The sequence below is a fragment of the Corvus moneduloides genome, chromosome 6, assembly GCF_009650955.1.
Source record: "Corvus moneduloides isolate bCorMon1 chromosome 6, bCorMon1.pri, whole genome shotgun sequence".
NCBI classification, from domain to species: Eukaryota; Metazoa; Chordata; class Aves; order Passeriformes; family Corvidae; genus Corvus; species Corvus moneduloides.
In genome coordinates this window covers 47,188,711-47,211,403 of record NC_045481.1, presented here as the reverse complement: position 1 = coordinate 47,211,403, position 22,693 = coordinate 47,188,711, and the positions used below count along the sequence as shown (strand labels likewise).

The following is a 22,693-nucleotide window of genomic DNA, read 5'->3' as shown; positions in this document are numbered from 1 at the left end:
TTGCGAGGCTCCGGGACAATCTCAGGGTGCCAAGGGGTGATAGGAACAGCGGTCGCCATGCAGGAGGGTCCTAAGTCAGTGCCAGGCTCTCATCACCGTCTCTAATTAACACACTTTGCCTTGGGATGGGACCTCCCAGCGCTGCCTCAGACGTCCCGACACGGCGTGCCTTAGGGAGAACTAAAGCACTGGGGTCCGGACAGTGAAGCCCCCGCAGAGGGGGTCGAGTGATGCTGGGGGTCCCTGGCCCGGGGATCCCCCGGCGGTGCGAGGGCCGCCGGCCGCGCCCGGACTACACCTCCCAGCGTGCCCCGCGCGGCGGGACGGTGCGGGGCCGCTTCCGGGTTGGCCAGCGCGGTGTGTTTACTTCCGGCCGCGCCAGTGCGCGAGTGTCAGCCCGGGGGGGGGCACCCGGCGGCCGCCCCGCCCGCGGCCGGGGAGGGACCGACCGACCGACCGACGGAGCGACCGGGGCACGGACCGACGGACACAGCGGCCGAGGGAGGAGCCCCGAGCGCGCAGCGGCCCCGGCCCCCATGAGCGGGCGGTGAGCGGCGAGTCGGCGGCCGCGGGAGCTTCCCGGCGCGGCGGGACCCAGCCATGGACTGGCTCATGGGGTGAGTGGGGCCCCCTCTCTGTCCCTCCCTCCGGAGCTCTCCCGGCCCGGCCATGGCGGCCCCGCTGCCGGCAGCCCGAGCCCCGCGTGCGGCGCAAATGACTAATCAGTTCCTGCCGGCGGGAGCGGGAGCGGGAACGGGAGCGGGAGCGCGGCTGCAGCTCAGCCCCGGGCGTCCCTGGGTGCAGCCGCCTGCGCCCGCGGCGACGACGGGGCGCACAGGAGCCCTTGTCTGGTCCCGAGCGGTGGCTCTCTGAAAAGTAACTTTTCCTTCCCTTTTGGGGTATAGGCAGGCTAGGTGTGGCAACTCTCTGTGCTTCCCACCCATGCAGTGTGGGGCTAATCCCCCTGCGACAGAGCATGTAAACCGAAAGGCGTGCCAAGGTTTAAACGGCTCTCTGGGGGGAGGAAGAAGAGACCTCGGCAGAGATTAGCGCCAAATCGGAGCCACGCCAGGGGGCTTGGATAGCCTGGGATTAATAGTGCTAATTACACAGAGACAGAAGGTAGAGAGCTGTTTGCTTGAGGTTTTAGGTCTGGAAGCCTCAGTGCAGGAGAAGGAGATGCAGTTGATGGGAGCGACCTGATACGCTACCAGTATCCCAAGCAAGATTTTCTCGGTTACTTCTTGCATGAATTGTGCGGGCGACCTACACTCAGGTGAACTGTGAATAATTATGCTTCTAAATCGCATGAGCACTTGGTTTATGCTCCAGCAAAACTAGCGCTGCTGTGATAACTTGCTACCCTTAGTTTGTTCTTCACAGCAGTTTGGTCCAGTTCCTGAACATGGTCTTTGCCATCTGGGTTGCCTCCTTTTCTAACACTAATGTCCTTAGAACACAAGGTAAACTATTTTGTCGCTGTTGCTGGATGTAGTGTATTTAGAAAGGTCATTCGCGTGCGTGTTGCCTTTTGTCTGCAGCTGATCTCTTTGGTGGTGGGAGTGCACTTGTTACTTGCCTTCACACGGGTCGTGTCCGACTCTGGAACCAGCTGTCAATACAAAGTTTTACTGTGAGTCTGACTCCTCACTCACTCTGATGGAGGGAATGCTGAATATATGTGGTGTGGACACCGATGGCTGGCTATTCCTCCAGCAGGCTGAGCAGCAGAAGTGCAGTATTTGTGGCATGTGAAGGGGTCTGGGTGCCATGTACTGCAGACCTTGTGTCTTGTAAGTCTGAGGGCGGCACTCTGTTGTTACATGGTGTCAATGAAAATAGAAATGACGAGCTTGTTTTGATGTGTTTTGTAACACCCACAAAGCACAGGTGGTCTGTTACACTGACTTTGTAAAAGTAAATGCCCGAGTGTCAAAGAGTGTTACTGTAATTACAAAAAAAGGTCAGATCCAGGACTTATGCAGGATACTAGTATGACTCAAAATGCCCCACTACAACAGCTGTACTTATTCTGTGCAAATTATATTGTAAACCAGAAAGGAATCAAGGTTTGTTTTAGCCAAACTCTCAGTATATTAGAATGATGGTTTTCTTGTGAAAAATATTTTGGGCTTCTTGAAGTTGCTCCAAAAAAATTGGCATTTGTTCTGTACTTTTTTACCCAGGGTGGGTGGATCCGTACATGTGTGGAAAAGACTTGCCTGTTTTCCCCATTGTAATGGGAATGGATCCTGAGTCATTTGTGCATTACTTGCTTGTTCTCAGCTATTTCCTGATACGTTTCTCTCCTGACCAAACCCAGTATTGTCCCACTGATGCTCTTAGTGTTTTCTCCTTTAAAACGTTGTTAGTTCTATTTGTGCACATTTTGGGGAGGATGGTTGTATGTGATTATGGCAGGGAGGGGGAAGCATTGATATTTTGAAGTGGGAAAGGCTAAGAATCCTGAGGGACCCTTTCTTATTTCTGGCCAAGTTATGCCTGCTGTTAGCAACTGTCTTTGTAAATGGAAACATCCGTCCTGCTGCTTGACAAAGAAGTTGAGGACGTTTGTCTGCCCAGGCAGAAGTTTGGGTAATGCCACTCGCTCAACCTTTCTTTCAGTGGGAACTTCAGATGTTTGGGTCTCTGGTGTGAGGAGGGCAGGGCTGAAGAAAAGCCTGCAGAATAGTAGGAAAACAGGTCTCTCCCAGTAACACATTAGTTGGCGTCGATGCCTCTAGCAAGCAAAATGTATTGGTCTGCTTCTTGGTGGTGTTTCTCTTTCCCGAGTCAGTGTTGTCACTAATAAAACCACTGTGATCATTCTTGTTCCTGACTGCTTTGGTAAGGTGGTGGTTTGCAATTTCAGCTTTCCATGCACTTTCCCTAACCCTTGCAGAGGGTCTTGTATGTCTCCTCATCTGTTGTGCTTTCTTAACCTTTTGGTGTGAAAAACACCTCTGTGTTTTAACTTCGTGTTACTGAGAAATGATCCTTCGAGTGCAAGCGAGTTAAATTAGGCAGCAGTAACAGTTGCTCCTGTTCTAGATCTCGACCCTTCGAGCTGGTGTCGCATTTATCTGATAGACATAGTATAGAGCGAGATCTGCGTTATTCCTTCCTGGTCCTCCCCTTCTCTTGTGGTCCCTAATCGTACCACTGAGAGCGGCAGCCCAAGTGTCTCTGATCGCCTCAGAGTACTCAATATACAAGAAAACGGAAGCTGAAGCTTACAAACAATAGTGAATTTATTACAGATTAACAAACAGCTACAGGCTTATGTGGTCACACAGCAAAACTTCTCTGGGTGCTGCCTGCTGTTCAGTCAAGTGCTTCAAAATCCAGTCAAGTCCTAAGGAAGAAAGCTGAAAAGAATGAGCTGCTGGCATGGTACGGTGCTTAGTTTAGCACCAAAGTAAAGCCAGAGTATTTTCTGTGATTGATAAGTGTATTTTGCCCTTCCACTGAATTCAGCATTAATACTGATGCTGGTGAAACACTATGGTTTCTTCTGGGCCTTCTCTCAAAAAAAAAAAAAAAAAAAAAAAAGACCATTTTGATCTTATTTGTTTTACATAGCATGCATTTTAAGTGCAATTTTGACTAGAGATCAGTGTTGCTTAATTGCTTTGCTCAACAACGTTTGCCAGAGATCCATATTACCCGATTTGGAAGAGATTCCAAACTTTTGTGTTGCAAATAGCATTGATCTGCTCTTGAAGTTCAAAGTAGCAACAAAGGCAGGCATTGTGCCTTCACTTACGAAACGTGGTTTTTAAGCTTGTTTTAAATTTTCATAATTGGATGGGAGTAAAACGTATTAATGGTGCTAATAAATCCGACATGGTGTCAATTATTTTTCATCTTCAGCAGTGCTGTCTGATGCTGTAATGCATTTTTTCATAAGAGAGGAGGGTTGTGTACTGTAGTGGTTTTGGTAAACCCTTATGTAATAAGGAAAGAGAGAAACAAAGTATTTTACAAATTATTACCTGTTAAACACAATCATAATTTGATCTTCATCTGTACTATAAACTTTGTAGTGTAGTAGGTTAATAGACTATACTGATTGAAGCTGAGAGAGCTGCTTACATCGATTTGACAAAGATTCACAGCTCCTTCTCTCAGGCTTTATTAGAGTATAAAGTGTAATAAAGAGAGAGAGGCTGTCTGCAAGAGAGATTTCTTCTCCATTTAAGTTTTAGATCTTGTTATCCATGCAGTCATACCATCCCTTTTAGATCTTGTTGTCCATACAGTCATACCATCCCCTGCTCAGTTATTTGTTCTTCCATATGTTGCCTTAGTGACTTGAAAAGAAGGGCCTAAAAATGATCGAAGGCTATGCTTTTCTCATATTCCACATTTTCTGCTTTGAGGACGGTTAGAGAAAAGCAATGGCCTAGAAAGATAAGGAAAATACAAATGGCAGAAGTAGTAAACTTCTGGTCAGGACATTTGTGCCCAAAGACAGCACAGATTATTTCTGTCTCCTCAGGTGGTCTGTGGTCTGCAAGACATAGCAAGTGGCTACAGCTGTAAACTGAATAATGCCTAATTGAAACTAATAGCCCTCACACTTGCAGATTTTACTTTGTAATGTTGGTTAATCCATTGTAAACACCACATATATGTGCTGCATTGCATAGTCTTCATCTCATCAAGATAGGTAGTTGGAAAGTATGTTGTAGTGAGATAACACAGTAATTATGCAAATTCAGTCTTTTTGAGTATATGCTATAGTGGTGTTTTTTAAAAAACCGTGCAAAAGAACTTCTCAAGGTCAGCACACTGCTAGATTTGTTTGGTAGAGGAGACTTGTATGTCATGCATTTATTTTATTCAGCTATAACTGTCAGGGACTTAAATTTAAGCTGGCAGTTGTTTCATTTGTTTTGGATATAGGATTTTGCCATGCTATCCCTGCAGTAATTCTGAAGGCTAGAAGGAAGGTAACACATACTGCTGTTTCGTTGTCTTCTATTGCACATTTGTGGAAGGATCTTTAAGAAATGTCCTCATAAGGCCTTAAGACACTGTCCAGTTCAAGACAGGCTATGGTGAAATAGGAATAGCATTGTCATGCAGAAAAGTCCTAACCTTGAGCCAGAACAGCTGAGGACTAGATGTGAAAAAAGCACACCAGTGTTCGAGTTCTGAGTCAGTACAGATCCAATATGCTGTTTGTCACCTGTTAGACTAAACCTTTGTTGCTTTTGAATAGGTGCACTATCATAGGATATCTCGGATTGGAAGGGAGCCATGAGGATCATCAAGTCCATTAACTGTAAGGAGTGCATCTTGTAGTGGGAGCAATGAGAAATCATGCAGCAAGCTTAGCTGTCAGTTTGGCTGGTGCATAATACAGCTGAACCTGCTTTTACCTAGCAGACCTTTTATATAAAAAGTAGGTAATGATTTTCATTCTGGGTACCATTCAAAACTTCCTAATTATAGCAAATATTTCTATTAAAAGGAAGAAGGGAATAACACTGCAAGTTCTTCAGCTGCTGTAGCTGTAGGGAATGCTTTCCCCTTTCTTCCCTTTAGTCATCTCCTGTGAAGAAATTCTCTTGCCTTTATAAGGCAGTCTTCCCTCTACAAACTGCTGCAACCTCTCACCTTTCACAGCTCACATGGCGTGTATCTTTGTTCTGTTTTTGAACTGACCTCACAACAGGTGTTTCCCTTGCATTCCATTCCCTGCAGATTCTTGGCCTCACATGCCATTTTCCCTACTTTGAGGAGGAAGAAAATAACTCAGAACCAGTAAACCAGACATGTATGGTCTCATTGGGCAGGAAAAATTCACATGTTCCTTATTTGCTTCTATTTATAGGTGTAACATTACCTATGGGGTCCCAGGTTGCTGTCCCCAGATAAATCTAGGTCTGTCTGTGAACCACTGGCACTCCATTCACTGCTTACAGATGAGACTTCAATATTACTTCAAAACCTTAGCAGACATTAGCAGTACCTCTGCTAAAGCAGAGCTTAACTGTGAAACAACTACGTAACACTGTCTGCAGGTAAAATTAGATCTCCATTAAGTATTAACTTGTAATATTCGTTAGTATAGTAGTGGAAATGTGCTGTTGCTTTGAAATGTGAGTTTCAAGGGCTATTAGAGTTGTAGAAAAGGAGTCATGACTGTAAGAGAGCAATTTAAATTTTTCAGGTGTGTTGTTGCCTTACATCTCCCTGCTTCTGAAAGTGCTCGGTTATATTACTGAGATGGTCACTGCTAAGGTTCTTCTTTTGTAGTGCAAAACAGATAGCAAATAACTGCAGAGCCTTGCTCCCTGAAGTGTCCTGGTATAGTTAATTATTGATTTCTTGGAGAAAATGCCAAAGAAATCCTGCATTTTAAAACCTTTGTTACTTCAGCAAACCACAGAATTTATCAGTTACTTTGCTGAGTATGGTGCATGGGTTAATACTGGTTTTATCTTATTAGAGTGCTCTTTTTCCAACATGTTGAGGGATAAGAAGAGTAGGTAATTTTCCAGGTCCCTAAAATAAAATGAACTATTACTTTGCCTAGAAAAGGAGTTGAGTATTCTTTAAGTGTAGCAATACTCCTTCCTTGCATGTCTCTGCATGTTACTCTCTCCTCCTTTGCAGTAGCATCAGGATTCAGGAAGGCTGGTAGGTTAAGACACTCATCTGAAGGAAAACAAATATTTTTTTTTTAAATTTATTATTCTGCCTTGTTTCCTCTGCTCAGGTTAGTTTTCAGCTAAATGAGTTCCTGCAGCCTGTTTGTGTAGCTACATGAATAATGTTGTTAGCACTATGGTGTTTGTGAGAACACAAAGCTTAGAGAACACTTACTTTGGTGGCAGCAAGGACTTAACTGAACGTAATCATGTAGTAATGTGATTATTAGTGGTAATTACTCTGAAAATAATTAGTGATCTACCTTCTGGTGATGTATCCTGCTTGAATGTTGAGAAGAACTGCAGAATGTCTGAAAATGGGGGATGCCATGACTAGGCTGGTATCCTGGAGCAGGCAGTGGCATCAGAGCACTGTCACAGTTGCTGTCCCACAGTGTTACATTCACTTTATGGCTAAACTGTAAAAATACTCATCGTGAACTGCATATTTATATATTTATATATTTACAGACTTTACAATTGTCTGTAAATCATGTTTCATCTACCTGAGAGAAGTGCTGGCTGTGTCATGGTGTGAATGTGAAGGTAGGTGGTATTTTGGGTGCCTGGCTGAATCCAGCAGTCTGATTCAAGAGAGCGTTCAGGAAGCTTGGTTCATGCATGATGGCCTACATAACTTTGCCATATTTCACTGGCAGTTTCCATCTGTTACATCTGCTGGATGTGGGCCCAGAGAAAGCATACTTGAAAGAGTAAAATTAATAAGAGACTGCAATTTTTAGATAGCTCTGCATACAAGTTTGAACTCGGTGTTGTCAGATCTGCGTATTCTGCCATCACTGATGACCTAGCAAGCAGCTTTAATATGTGTTTCTGCTAGTGGAATACTACTGAAGTGATCTTGTCCATTGTATTCTACCCATGTTTAGCCTTTTACAATTGGTGATAAGGTTGTGAAGCTTGCTTGCTAGGTTCTGTTTTTCAAAATCCTTCTTAGCAATTTTTCCACTCATCTTACTCTGCAGTTACAAAAAAAAAAAAAAATTAAGCTGTCCTTAACTGTACATAAAATGAATAAATCTTATTATTTAAATTTATTTTTGCAATCGTGTTGTTTAGAGTAGTACTGGAAAGCATTACATCAAGTGGGATGACTTGAGGAAGAACTGTTGCTTCATGGCCTTGTTCTGGCACTTCAAACAGTTGCAGTCTAGGAGCTTCCCTGTTCCTGAGACAGTGTGCAGTAGTTCTAAATAATTTAATTTTGCAGCTAGAATGATGAATATAACTAAATACCTGAAGAGCAGTGTGATAATTTTAGCATTTGGAAGGGAAAAAATGGCAGTTTTCTCAAAAGTTAGTTTCCTTTTATCCTGCCAGCCAAGAGAAACTGGTCAAGGTGCAAGTTTTTCACACAACCTGCAAACCTCTGTTCCTGACTGTGGAAAAAGAGCATCGAACACACATATACACGCACACAAAAATAACCCCCAAACCAGAATTTAGGTGCAATTTTCTGAAGAATGTCACAGATTAAACTGGAATCAAGACAGGAATGACTGTCACAGATCAAATTCCTTCTTCCTCTGAGCACTGAAAGTAAAGCCATTAAGCTAGAATGTAAGCATGCAGAAAACTGTATCTCTAAATGATCCAGGTCTGGTAACTCAAGCTCATCAGAATAGATCTGCATGCTTTTTAATTTCTTTTCCCCTTCTTTTTCACTGCTTAGGTGATAAAGGTGGTCCCTGAATATTTTTATCATCAGTGTTCAGTGACTGGATCACTGTTGTCCCTTTTCTACTCTGAAATGTCTAAATACTTGGGACTTTTATCTGAGAGCTCTCCTAGTATTTATACATAATGAACAGAAGCTGTGTGAAACAGGTTGCATAGAGGTGATCTTGAGCCTTATTTTTTTTTCCTGACTGCTTCAGTTCATAAACTTCAGTCTAGAATTTCCTAATTTGGAGAACATGTTTCTTTTACATGGTGCTTCATAAACCAGCATGGAGTTGCTCGGGAGAGGCTTTGTTCCTTCTTTACAAGTTATGCAAAACTGGATGGAGATGTTTTTTAAGAGGAGGTGTCTGCTCTGTGAATAGGCTCAGGTTACAGGATGAACTCAGTGGTTTCAGGTTTGTCAGGTAAATGATAAATAGCCTTTTTTCTTCAGTCAGTCTTCTCTCTGATGATATCGAGGTGTTGCTGGAACTCCAGTCTGTACAACCTTCCTGATTGTCATGTCTACTAGAGTGTTAGTGTGTGGCTGTTTTCCATCAGATACAAAGGGAACCAAGTTTGTAGTGAGGGCTAATAACTTTTATTAGTTATTAACAAAAGTACTTGGGAAAGAAAGAAAAAGCTTCTGGGCATGCTTGTATCTCTAGTTTATGTTAATAACCTGTCTTGAACAAAAGCATGCTAATAGTACAGTTCCAGGCCAGCCGGAGAATCTCACCTGCTGGTTTAGCAGGGGACTGGTACCTTTTTAAGGAGCTGACCAGCCTACATTCAAAAAGCCATATTTGGGCACTGGTCTTGCTATTTAAGGTTATCTGAATATCTTCTAGCAAGAGAAAGAGGTTAGAAATGGAAGTACTTGCAGATTCTGTTCTAGGGTATTCAAATCCTCTGATGGCTCTAATTTTTTTCCAGTGTTGTCTTACTTTGTTCTGTGAGCCAACCTTTCTTGATTTCCTTGTAATTTCCGATTGGGGTGCCTGTGCTAACCTGCAGTTCTGATGTTCTTATGGTCTTGTCTGTGCCCCCTTTTTGTTGTAGCCAGATAGTGCCTTTTTTTTTTTTTTTTTTAATTAGCTGAGTTTTGAGGTTTGGGAGAAATATGACTGCTAAGAGGCGAACAAAAGAAACGGTGAAAGGGTACTTCATCTTAATGACTGTAGCTTTTTTTTTTGTTCAATTCTAGCCTTAATCTTGCAAGGCAGAGGGTCTGTTGGCCACCCCTCTGCTGCTTGACTTGTTGGGCATTAAAGAGTAATGTTTCTTTTGCACCGTATTCCTGGATGGGCATGTAACAGCAGTTGTTCCTACTGTGTCCCTTCTTCACTTGATTGTTGTGGTGCCATTGGTGATGAGCAATTTTTGAAGACTAAAATGAAATCTCAGGGTTTTTTTGATGTATTTATGAATGTTTCTTGTTAGGCATATGATAGGCTTTTAGCATGTGGTCTGGTGTAGCACAGGTTTTAGCTTTGAGTTATGGGTGCTATTCAAAATGCTGAATTGGGTGATTTGCATTCTTATAACCGCAGTGTGTCTGTACTGAGGTTGTCTCCCTTGCCCCACCCTGATGAATATGAAGGTACTGGCCTGAGTCACTTGAGCTTGTTGAGGCTTGAGCAAGTGGAGTAAAGTGCTATGAAAACTCATCTAAGAAAGGGGAGATTGTGGGTTCGTGCTTGTAATGCACAAGCATTTCGGTATTTAATTGCAAGTTTGTAGGTAATGTGGTTGGTTTGCCTTCTAAGGGGGGGCCTTTCTGTTTTCACACAGTACTGTAGTAAGCTGGTAGTTTTTGTTTTGGTGGTTCTTTTTTTTTTTTTTTTTTTTTGTGTTTATAAGAATTTTTCCAGACTTGTTTCAGACAGGATGTGCACAGTCATCCACTAAAATGTAGGCAGTTGTTACTATATGTGGTACAACTTTTTAAGTGGGCAAGGTATTATTTACATGTTCATAGGCTTGTATTCTCTTATTATTGTTAACAGAATCAATGTTTCTGTTTAAATCAAGTTCTTCTTGGTTTTAGGTAGAGTGAAAACTTACTCTCACTGTTGGACTCCTTAGGAGTACTGGCAAGGAGGCAGCTTGTTAATTGAAGAAGTATTTTCTGCAGTTCATGAAGCACATGCAGTATAATCCACTATATTGCAGGAGAAAATCACTTGCTGGGTTTTTTTGTTTGGTTTATTTGTTTGCTTTTTCTAGTCGTAATCCATTCTGTAATTAAACAAGAAATATTCTTACCTAGTAGATTTATTGAATTCCCATGTTTAAACATTTTATTCTGAAACATGGGGGGGGTGTTATTATAAAATAAAAAAGTTGGCAAGAATTTCTTGAGAAGGAAGTAACTTTATTATAAAGACAGACAAATTTAAACACATTGGTTGTACTTGTTTAGATGTGTCATCCACCCACAGTATTTCTGAGCCAAGCCAAAAATGTAAAATAAAAAGGTGTTAAATATTTCGGTGGGCATCACGATTTAAGCTAACGTGGAAGTTGCTTAACTTCTGAAGGACACCTTCCATGAAGGTCTTGACGTGTTTTAAAAGATGCAATTCAAATTCACTCCTTTGATTTCTTGAGTGTAAAAGCACTCTTCCAATGACAAAAAGTAGAAAAAAAAATTTAAAAATTTGGAAAACAAACCTGAGAGTTCATGAGAGATGTCATCAGGCTGATAGTCCCCCATGCTAAAAACAGCCTTGGTGTCTGAGTAAGCAGATAGGTTTTGAGCAAAGAGGAAGCAAATATAGGAATAAGTATGGTATTTATACATGTAATAAAACTTTACTAGCACAGACATCATCATTTCCTGTCTGGGTTTAATAAAGGAATGATAATTATTTTCCATTATTACTAAGGCCTTGATATTTTTATAAAATACTGCATATAATAGTATCTTACGTACAATCACTGTTGGTAATTGAACTATAGCTGTCAAAACAAATGCCCAAAGAGCTTGGATCTGGGGAATTCCAGTACGTGCCTGACGTAAAAGAGTAATTTATTGTTCATCCAGATAAATGTCTGTGGCCTGGTTTGTCACGTGTTTCTATTTAGCAAGCAGAGGCCTGCAGCAGGCTATCAGGTATTACAGGACATTGTGTTTCTGTCTGTGGGGACTTCTCACTTGCCTGTGGCTGCGAAAATTATTGCCTGCCCTTCAATCCCTGGCCGATAGTTCTTGTCTCGTGGCTTGTATGTAATACTTTCTTCTGCTTGTGGACCTAGCACAGTTTTATAAGAAGGTGCGTATGAGGTTTATTTGGATCTGTGACTTTACAGGCAAAAGATCTAGTCCCAGATACACCAAAAATCAGTGTATGCACTTCGATGGTAGCACAAGTTAGGCCAGAAGGTAGTGCTGACCAGTCTCAAGAACTAAGGCAGAGAAACAGTGGTGATGATGTGAGGTGTGAACTCGAGGGCACCAACTACCAGGTCAGTGCACCCTTTGTGGACTACACAGAACCCGAGTGGGAAAGAACCTCTGCTTTCTGGAGGGCTTGATTTGCTGGTGTGATGGAAATTGAAACGTGATTAGGCTGAAATGTGCGGCTTTGTGTAAAATTTTGTCCTCTGCTGTTACCTCTGAAGCTAGAGTTTAGTAATTGTTCCATGTTTTTTGCTTATACTGTGTCCATCAATTACTGTAGAAGCCAGGCTGGACATAGTCAAGCTATGGAACAGTGGAGAAGGTCAAAGGCTGTTGTGATAGGGGAGCCAGACTGCAAGTGCAAACGAAATCCACCCAGAACTTTTTGTTCCTAGCAAAGTGAAATAGGAAGATGTACTTGTTTTTTCCCCCTATTCCTCTTAATTCTGCAATTCACTAACCTTAAGTTTTTTTAAAATGGCACAAAGTTCTAGTAGTGCTACAGAGGGAAAGTTCATTAAAACTGTTTGGTACTGCTGACCAAACAATGGAGTAGATTGGTCAGTATTCATTAAAATAAGAGAAATAGTACATCCTAGGTTTGGTATGTTTTTGGATGAAAAATAATGCATTGTTACTAAAGGGTGTTGCAAATATGAAGTTTCTCAAAGACTCTATGTAAAATCAACTCTCTCCTTATCCTTTTGCTGGTATATGCCCAAGTATATGGACTTGTAACATGTGAAAATAAAAAAAGGCAGGACCCAACAGCTGTGGGAATAACTAATGGAAACTGGATCCATGTTCCCACTGAAAGTAATAATGTTCCTGCTTACAGGAACTCTCCCCATGACTTGTTTCCCTAAGATCCCTGGAGAACAGTGGTGTGGGTGGAGTGCACAGGACATGAAGTAAAAATACTGTGTGATAAACCTGTCTAAAAAGGAATCTACTCTCCAAGGGAGACAATGGTTATCATATAGCCATGGGCTACTCATTAACTCGTGGTTCCTAAAACAAATATTATTCTATAGTGACAGCTAGCTACTAACATGAAACTGTTACTTTTTAATCTCTTTTTTTTTTTTTTTTTTGCCCCATTTTTTGGAGTCTAGTAGTAAAATGGCAATGTGAGTTTCACAGCAGGTGCTCAAACCTCCAAAGAAAGAATGAATTCTCAGGTATGCTCTTGTTACAAAATTAAACCCAGAAGACCTTCATGTTAACTGGGTTTCAGTAAAAACTTTTTCTGCTTCATCATGTGGAAAAGCAACACCAATTTCAAAAATGAGGGGGAGAATAAGGCAAAAGTGGGTTTAAAAACAATTTACTTGCCAGCATACTTTGACAATAAAGAACAATTTTGTTGTATTGGATAACACTAGAAGGCTGGAATAATAATAATAAATAGGAAGAATTTTTGTATACAGCCTGTGGCTGAGCTGAGGATTTAAACTGTATGATTCACTAAGGTAAATAATACAGTTCTGTAAAGATTAACCACATTAGCAAAAGTACTAGCTAGGATAATGCATCAAAGCTGAGCAGTCAGTTGGGAAGAAATTTCTCTTGGGATATGGTTTTGGGCAATTAGCTGTGTTTCCAGAGATCTATGGAGTCTTCTGAATTGTTACGGTGTTGGCTAGTATCAGAATGGAGTACTGGTCTTGGTAGGCTGTTGTGTTGCATTACGATAGTTCTGAGATGCAGAGGTAGATATTCAGAACATATTTGCTAACAGCACAGTAAAGCCTAATCTTTTGTTTGCAAATACCTCCCCTTTTTATGTACCGGAAGTTGAAATGCTCCACAAAAATCTGAGTGCTAGAGAGGGACAAGAATGTAACTCCCTTCTAAAATACTTCTTGTAACACTCATTTCCAGTATCTGTTTCTTCTTACAAAAGTACTAAATGTACTGGTGTTTGAGTTTGGAAAAAAACAGGTGTTTGAGTTTGGAAAACTTTAAGTAGTCATGGAATGTCTTTCCTTGTGATTTTTAAGTCATAGACTAGTTGTACCTTTTCACCTCCAAGATGTCTGACAGGAAGATTAAGAAATTGATAACTCTTTTTCATTGTTTTAAGTTAATACCTTTTTGACTATGGTCAAAATTTTCAGATTTATTATTCATGAAGTCAGCTATCTTGTTAGCATATTTCATTCTTGCATTTGTTTAGGGGCGCTCAATTATGGTGTGGGGTTCTGAAGGATGATGTAAGTCACTCTTTTTCTGGTATTTGCTGTTCCCCATTGTTGAAATGTCACCTTTGGGACTGTGACTGTTATTTGACAAATGTTAATCTTTCTAGTAACTTCTAATGATCTTGATAATGCAATGATAATGAGAGAAGAAGATGGAAATGGCTATTGGGGGAGAAGGTTTGAAGCTCTATGGACTTAGAGGTATTCCAGGATATTAATACTGAATCATGGTGGTGCTCTTGCTGTTATTTCTAGTTTTCTAGAGGCGAAAATATGCCACCTTTTCCCTTTCTTCCCCAGAAGGAGCTAAGAATTAAGGTAGAGTCTGTTTTAACATCATCAAGTACAGAATATAAATTAGGAAATGAGACCACTTGGTTGGTATTACTGTTGTATTACTGATCTCCTGTTGTTTCTCTAATCTGTACTTCCTTGTTTTTCTTATGATTGGTCTTTTCCAAAGACAAATATCTACTTGGGTTGGGGATGTGTTTTCAGAGAAGCCAGATGGTACATTGGCCTTGGTGGTGTTGAATCTGCAGTGCTTCCTGAACAGTTTAAATACTTGAAACTTGCTTATTCCTCTTGGTTATTCTGAGCTTAAGCTTTTGAAATTTATATAAACTGTCACAATCTGAAGAATTGTTTTCAGTCTGGTAATTTTTAGTAATTAAAACAAAATAATGCAGTAAAATAGTTTAAGCAGAGTTTGCTGATTATAATCCTTCAGTAGGAGTTACTTTAGCATCTGGAAATTGGAAATTAAAAGATGATTGGTTGAAGGTGCTTTCCCTAAATGTAATTGCCATTTAAAATTATGTAAATGCCAAGTTGAAATTTCTTCAGAAAGAATGCTTAGGGTAAGGATCTGTGATAAAGAGAATAATGATTGGGGTTTTTTGTCTCATTAGGTGAGTGCTTTCCCCGTTGATGGGGTTTTGTTGGTGTTGTGTGTGCACAAGAGGGATCTCAGTATGTGTTTGAAATACACTTTGTATTTCTCAGTTCTGTGATTATTCTCTGGCACTAGCTTAATAAGCCTAGCTTTATTTATGTAGTATAAATAGAGGAGAAAAATCTTGATCAGGAGACATAAATACTAAGTATGTAGAAGAAGAAGAAGAAATGATTCTGCTGGGTACTGCAAGGAGTAATGTATAACCAAGCCAGTTCAAGCAGCTGATCAGTTGAATACTACCTGGGATTTGTTGGTATCATGCTGAGAATAAATCAGGTTTGTGTAGTGAATGGAAACGACCTTTTTATGTTCCTTGGAACTTTTTGCACTTTAGGCTTATGAAAACCTACTGCTCTTCCATGGCTTCCTTCTTTAGTAGGTTTTAAATCAAATTGTTACAAAAATATTGTGTACAGGTTAATTGAGCATGTAGATTTCTCAAGAATTTGCATTGGTAACTTGGTTCAAAAGATAACTAAAGTATGTATTGCAGTGTCCAACATTTGAGTCTTGTACCTCTGCACTTCCTGGTGAGATTCTGTTTTCTTCAAAATACAGTAGGACGTGACTCATTCAGGTATTACATTCTCCAGAATATCTTGGAGAAGATTAAGTCCTGTATCATCTAAAGGATGACTTTGTCCTATGCCAAGGGAGCGATGGAGGCTGTAGCAGCTCTTATGAGCCTTTATCATGAAAAGGTGTGCAGATAAGTGCTGTCTCTTTTGTCCTCTTTTCTCTAGAAGGTATAGCTTTTACCAAAACAAACCAGTGAAGAAGTTGCTGATTAATTCTTTGGATAATTGTGAAAGTAGTTCACATCTGAGAGTGGAAGGAAAACAAAAGAAAGTTAAACACGCAGTTCCTGCTTCCTCACATGCACTGTGGCAACAACATTTGTAACCTCCCTGACAGCCTTCAGTATGTTCCGCCTTGTCCAAAGAAGAGCTGTCTGGATTTTTAGCATGGCTGTGCCAAAGCATGAGGTTCCCTCTCTACGGGGGAGAACTATTGCATTCCATTGCTCTTTTCTCCTTCCAGTAAGTTTACTAAGGACAGCATTTCTCTTACTACACCTTGCAATAATAATAAACAGAGCTGATGTATGCACGAACTAGGAATGTTTCTGAAGACTGATTATCTTTTAAAAGCCTCCAGGTAATGATTACTGGTATTTTATGTTGATCCATGTTAGACTACAGTTGTGACTGTTCTCAGTGTTTTGGGTGCTGCTGTAAATAAATTTGTGTTCAAAAAATTTGAATGATTGTCAGTATGTCCCAGTAGCCTCTGCTTGCTTTGATTTTCACTTCTGTGCCTCTGAGGGAGATATTTTTACCCAGTATCTGACAAGTGAATACAAATTTCTTCCATATGTGTCATTGCCATAGTGTTTTTTTTGGTCATAGCTTGATATTATGAGAACAAAAGAAAGCTGGGGACCCTAGTGAGAATGTTAGAGAGGGATTAACAGAGCCTTGTAGCTATGGAGTTAAGCTGGGCTTCTGTTTTCACTGCCAGTGACATCTTGATTTATGCATACTGGGGATGTTTTTAAACACAGAAGCAATAGGAAATAAGACAGTTTGCTTCTAGCTTGTGCTTCCTGCAGGGCTTCTTGGCTTTGCCTTCCCGTTAGACAAGAGTATTCAGAGCATAATCTTGTTGTTCCATCCTCTTGTTGCCGTTTATTTGTTTGCTGGTTATGCAAAGCTTTCGGCTTGAATCTGTTCTCCCCTTGCCCAAATATTCCTTGAAGATGTAAGTTGGGAATGTGCATACAAAAAAAAAAAATCCCTTGTGCACATCCTGTTTTCCAATAGTGTTACTTCCTTCAGCGTGGTGCTCCTACTGAGAATACGACTCCACAGATATCTTGTGTGTCTGACCAAGGTGGTGACCGCTAAGGAGAGAAGTACCCAAAACGGTGTAAGAGATGAGCAAGACCATTTTAACAAATGGATGGACTTGTCATTTTTTGAGTAGCATTTTGTATACTACAGATATCTTAGTAGTCTAAGTTGTGGTGCAGGATTTGGGTTTTTGTTGTTGGGTTTTTGTTCGTTTTTCGCAGAGTTCACAGTAAGAAAAAGGTAGTCAGTCTGGTAGCAGTTTGAATATTCACGCTGTCATTGTGGAGCAGTGTACCCGCTGATGAACTCACACAAACACTGAAAGCAGCAGTCTGGAACAGGAAAATAAACTTCTCCATTTACTTATTTCAAAGGTGCAGATTGCTGAGGTAAGCAAGCCTGCAAAGTTGAGATGGATTAGCCGTAAAGTAAGCCTTAACTACTGTGAAAACAAACCTTCTTCCATTGCCAAGCACTTCTGAGTGGCCTGTTGCTGGTCACTTGCTAAAAGGTGACATAATTTGCAATTCTAATAGTGTGACACCATTTTCCTGCCGTGCTGAAATACTTCTCAGGATTTCAGCATTTATGAATATATTTCTAGTGAGCCTAATTTTGCTTATGGGTTTAATCTAAAAGCAGAGTGATTGATGGAATTTTATTTTTATTACAAAAGCAGGAGCTTTTAGACTGTATCAAAGGAGTTTTACTAGAAAGTTGATGGATTTTAACCTCTAGGCCTGTCTCAGTGGTCTTTGGTATTAAATTGCTAATACAAGGTACTGATTAGGATCTTCCCATTCAATGAAATCGTATTGCTTCGTCTTTTGTAGGCTTCTGTGAAACAACCTCTTAAGCTAATGTAGTTACAGTGCTGATATAAAGTAAAGTATGCCTTCATCTTTGTAAAAAAGCATATGAGTGTAGAAGCTTCCCTGGTCCTTTAAGTGCTCTAAAACAATAAGACTAATTTTTGCTACAGAGATTTTAACCATAATGCTGTAGTATTGTTTTTATCAGTAAGTCCTTGCATGCTGTTTGTCACCCATTTCTAATACTGTACTTAGAATTTGTATTGTACCACACAGAAACCATGTTATCTCTTGTCTTTTTGAGCTATGATAAAATATAGATGGTGTTTTTTTATTTTAGCAGTGTTTGAGGCTGAGCATAATGAAGTGGGAAATTTATAGTATGTAGGTTTCTAATTTTTTTTTCCCTATTAGAGTTCTCTTCCAATTCTCCTATTGTGAGAACATTTCGCATCATTATACAGAAGAAATGGTTCTAATGTTTGTTTTGTCGTACAACGAATCAATTTTGGTTTGGAAAGTTCTTCTCCCTAATTCCTATCTTTAAAGTCTTTGTTATGATTCTAATTAGTAGGTATTAGCATATGTATCAAAATGCAGAATATGCAAGTACTATTTGGAAAATTAAATGCTAGGTTTAGCTCATCATTCTGTATCACTGAAATTTATTTTGAACAAAACATTAGCACACTGAAGTATGAAAAGTATAAAATTATAGCATAAAATCAGCATCAATAAAAATCTGTATTGTGTACATGGCTTTTCCCTCTCTTAGTATCCATGCAGCTGGGCAGAAAAAGAGCCATCTAACAAATGTGTTGCTGCTCTTCATGGCTGAGACTGGAGGAGGTAAATGTGGAGTTCTCAATGTGGAGATGAAAATGTAGAAACATTAAATTGCTTTTAGAGTATTGAGAAGCAGGAAATGGGGTGGATCACTTGGAGGAGGAGGATAATTTTCCTCACCAGACAAAACAAGTATGTATTTGTTTTGCCACTCACAATAATGGGCCATCCAGCGTAAATGTTGGTACCACCACCATGCCTGTAATAGCCTCAGCCATGGGCTGGAAGAGCCTCAGCCCGGGAGCTCTGGCTACGCCAGAGTTGTGCCCAATCACTTCTACTGTGATCCTTCCTCTGTTTTTAAAATCTTCTCTTCTGGAAAAGGTGAGAAGAGAGGTGAAAAGTGCTGTAGAACTTCCTAATTTTTTCAGATTTGGCATAAATATCTCATTAGGTATCTTGTTCTGCTCGCTACACATTACTTAATATTTTAATACAAATGCTTTACTTTCTCTCCAGAAGAGAAAGCAACTGGAACAACTGAAGCTGAAGCAACAGGTGAAGAGTATGTGAAGGCAACCTTGAAGATTTTCTGTGGAACTGAACTTTAAGTATAGTTTTACAAGGTGGGGGAGCAGGTCTTTATAAAAAGCACCACAGTATCCTACAACAAAAATCTTGCTATTGTACAAAGACCGTGTAATTCATGCCATAGTTCCCTGAGCACTTTGGGACTGCTGAGAGAAGTGCCCTCCTCTCACTGCTGAGCTGTTTATTCCTCTCTTTGCCTGCTCAAGTGCTTGAGTGCTTGGCAATTGGATCCTGCTAGTGATGCAGGTTAAAACGAATGGAAAGAAAACAACATTTTATTTCAGTTGGGATCAATTCCTGATCCAATTCACTGTACTGCTGCACAAGTACTTCTGCATGGGAGAGGCACAGAGGGAAGGTTGGGAGAGCAGGAGTGGTAGAGGGGGGAGTGTGATCAATTGTAATGGTGGTAGTGACAGTCTGCTAGCTTGATGTATTAGTGGAACTGTGACATTAGGTGCTATGGAAACCTGTTATGTGCTAGGCAAGATGAAACCTTTTTTCTATAAAGCAGGCTGAAATAATCCATTTTCAGTTAAGTAATACGTCCTCTGAGAAATAATTGTTCCAATGTCTATGAAGTTGTTCTTCTCATTTGCTATAACTGTGGATCCAGAAATGTCACTGACAGAATATTCTTCTGTTTGGTGGAAGAAAAGTAACTTCAAATCTGGTATCGAAGTGTAATCAGTCAGGATGGCAAAGTTGGTGAGCAGAAGATTAGAGGGGCCAGGCAGCTACAGAAACAAGCTGCATTTCAGCTTGCTGGTTATGCTGTTTAATTGCTGCAGATTTCATGAGGGTTTGTGGTGATGGTTTGTACATACGTGTGTGATTTTTATGGGGTGGTGGGTAATGCTAATTTGGTTAATATGCTTCAACAGATGCTTTAGCACACTTTCCATAAATGTAGTTTTTAACTGAGACTTAGCCTTTCTAACTTGCTTATCATTGTTTAAACAATAGTTTGTACATCAGCTTATTTTCTGCTAAAATTAGACTGGCTCTCTTTTATACGCAAGTTGCTTTGCCACAGCAAAGTGAATGCAAATTTGAGTCATTCTGTATAATTTCTTTTGTGTTCTGTCACCCACTATGGTAATAGCCAGCAAAAACCTCAACTCCAAGTTATGCCTGTCTTTTGCTATTTTTTTTTTTCTGCTGACATAACACTCGGTACTCAGGGATGCTGTGTATCCTGGGACAGAGATGGATTCCCTTTGTGGATAGTCACATGTGATCTTTTGGTGAAGGACTGACTCAGGTATAACACATTGCCCATTGCTGGGTGCAGCTGTTAGGTCTGAAATCCTGTTTATTGAATATGTGATTATAGAAGAATAACGATAAATGTCCTCCCTCCCTTAGTGCCACAGATGGCAAACTCGTGCTGGCCAGGGCACCAGAGGGAGGTTAGGAAGTCGGCTGTGCATCACATACTGTCTATAGCCACATGCTCAGCCAGATGTTTTGGTATGTAAAAATCTGGCATGTAACTTACAAAAAAATTGCACTTAATATGAAATGACATGAAGTTCTTGACTAAAATCAATTATAACAGAATGTTCTTAATTTGCTGTCTTTGAAAATTGTACTGTTTTGTGTGACTCACCGATGATGACTAATTGTGTTCACCCTGAATTTACCTAGCTGCTGTTCAGAGTACATTCCTTGTGACTCAGTTCATGCTTAAAATTTGATTTTGTGCATATTTTCCCAATAATATTTGTGCTTCCAGGATGCAAGGGGCAGTGTCTTAATACACTTGTTACAGGACCAAGCATGCTGTACTCAGGCATAGCTCTTTAGGGGTCTCCAGTGTATTGTGAAACGCAGCCATGTATGTTTATCAGGAGCAGCTGGGTTTGTTCTGTGGATGGATCCATTTGGGGGGAGGGGAGAGTGCTGGTGGCTTTTAGAGATTAGCTGGTGACAGTTTTGCTTGGGAAGTGTACCAAGTTTTAGCAGAGCTCCTGTAAGAGAGAGAGGAGCTGGAAAGGGACAGTGAAAAAACACAAGCTCTACTAATCTTTTTGTGTGAGAAGAAGCCTTCAGGATTTGGTTATCTGCATGTGGGTCTAACTGCAGCCTTGATTAGAGGAATGTGTAATGCTACTGAAATAAAGATCTGGCTGAGCTGGTACAGGCGACATTTGGGCACACAAGGCCTAGATGAGGCATCAGAGCAGCTGTGTCCTTGTGCAGGCGAGAGGGAGGCTGTCCGGTTTATTGGATCTTGTCAGATCATGGCAATGCACGCTTCGTAAATCCTTCGGGGTAGGGAGGGAGTGCTGAAGTAAGGATGGCTTATTTTAGGTAAACAGATTTAGACAGCAGTCCATTTTCGTGTTCTTTGCCCACTAAGAAATGTGGGAACATCTCACGAAAGGGGTAATGTTCAGTCTTTGAAATGCTCACGTCTGGTGTGTTTTGTGGGCAGGAGCTGCATGGCAGGTATAAGCTTGGCACAGGACCTGCAGCAGCTTGGTTAGTTTTGGTGCCTTTTGTTTAACTTCAGGAAGGGGTGGATGTGTGTTTGCTTTTAATGCTGTTCCTAGTCTCCTGCTTCTCTCATCCTTTTTCCTAAGTGGGTATCGATTAAGCGTTGACAGTAAGCGTTTGCTGAACTTACTGCTTCCTTTTGTATTAAAGTGTAACTGTGAATTCTTTTCATAATGAAAGAACAATGGAAGACTTCTGGGTTTAATTCTTGGCTGCTGGAACTTCATGTATTTAGAGAAACAGAGGGGTTTTGTGGGATCTTCAGCACTCTTGTAGTATATAATAGTTATTGCTATGCTCAGGTCTTCTACCTATTTTTAATATATGAAGCAAATGCTTTGCTCTCCAGCTAAGCAGAAGGGACTTGTGAATAATGCCTTTCAAACAAGTACTGATTTTGTTTGATTATCTTTGTCTTGGAAGGGACAGCCTTGCTCCTGCGTTGTCAGAGTGTAGTTCTGTACTGTCACTTGCTGTGCTTGGAGAACTTCTAGTTACTACACGGGAATGGATTCCTCTTTCTTGGAGAGGAAGGTCCCCTGTCTTTTGCAGCTTAGACCTGGCTGATACAGTGCTGACTGATCTGAGAATGGGAGAATGATACATTTTCGTACTGAATATTAGACATAAGAGGCAAGTTAGTAAATCAAATCTCTTCAAAGGCAAACATGTAACATTTGAATTGCAGAGTAGACATAAAACAACTGAGTTGTACATGAGAAAAAACTTGTTGTGTGCATATACTCTGTATGGCTGTGACAGTCAACTTGATATCCAGAGCGATAAAATTGGAGGTCGTAATCTTGTCTTTTAAGCTTTTAAGTAGCACTTTTCACTCCCTCGGAGTAGAGTCATACAAAAAAAGCTGATTTAGGCTGTGGTGCCACTGAGAAAAACAATGATGTGATTTTCCTGAATCTGTTCTGCCAGTAGTGGAATATTGCTGCTTGATTAGTTTGTCATCTTTAGGAGACTCTGAGATGTTCCACCAACAATTTGTGTCTGTACTCAGTGAGCGGGGGACAAGAACTTTGTGGGATGAGGGAGAAAGTTAATGGGGGCCAAAAAGATACAGACATGCCTTTTCATGTTGATAATAACAAAATGATTGTCATTTTGGAAAAAAGTAGTTATTATATCACCTATGGCTGAGTAATCCCGGATCTAAACATAAAACTTGGATGTTTTGGAAGTTGTTTGCAAGGGGGTTGTAGAAGACCAGTAAATGAAGAGGCT

General features: G+C 40.7%; 1 protein-coding gene across 1 annotated transcript in view; it reads left to right on the top strand.

Moving 5' to 3' along the window:
- Window positions 1-509: 509 nt before the first annotated feature.
- MOB2 (MOB kinase activator 2) overlaps window positions 510-22,693 on the top strand; it is a 110,113-nt gene continuing 87,929 nt past the window's right edge. Inside the window, exon 1 of the mRNA XM_032112087.1 lies at window positions 510-617. Coding sequence (XP_031967978.1) covers window positions 601-617 — 17 coding nt within the window. The 5' untranslated portion in view covers window positions 510-600. The remainder of the gene's footprint in view (window positions 618-22,693) is intronic.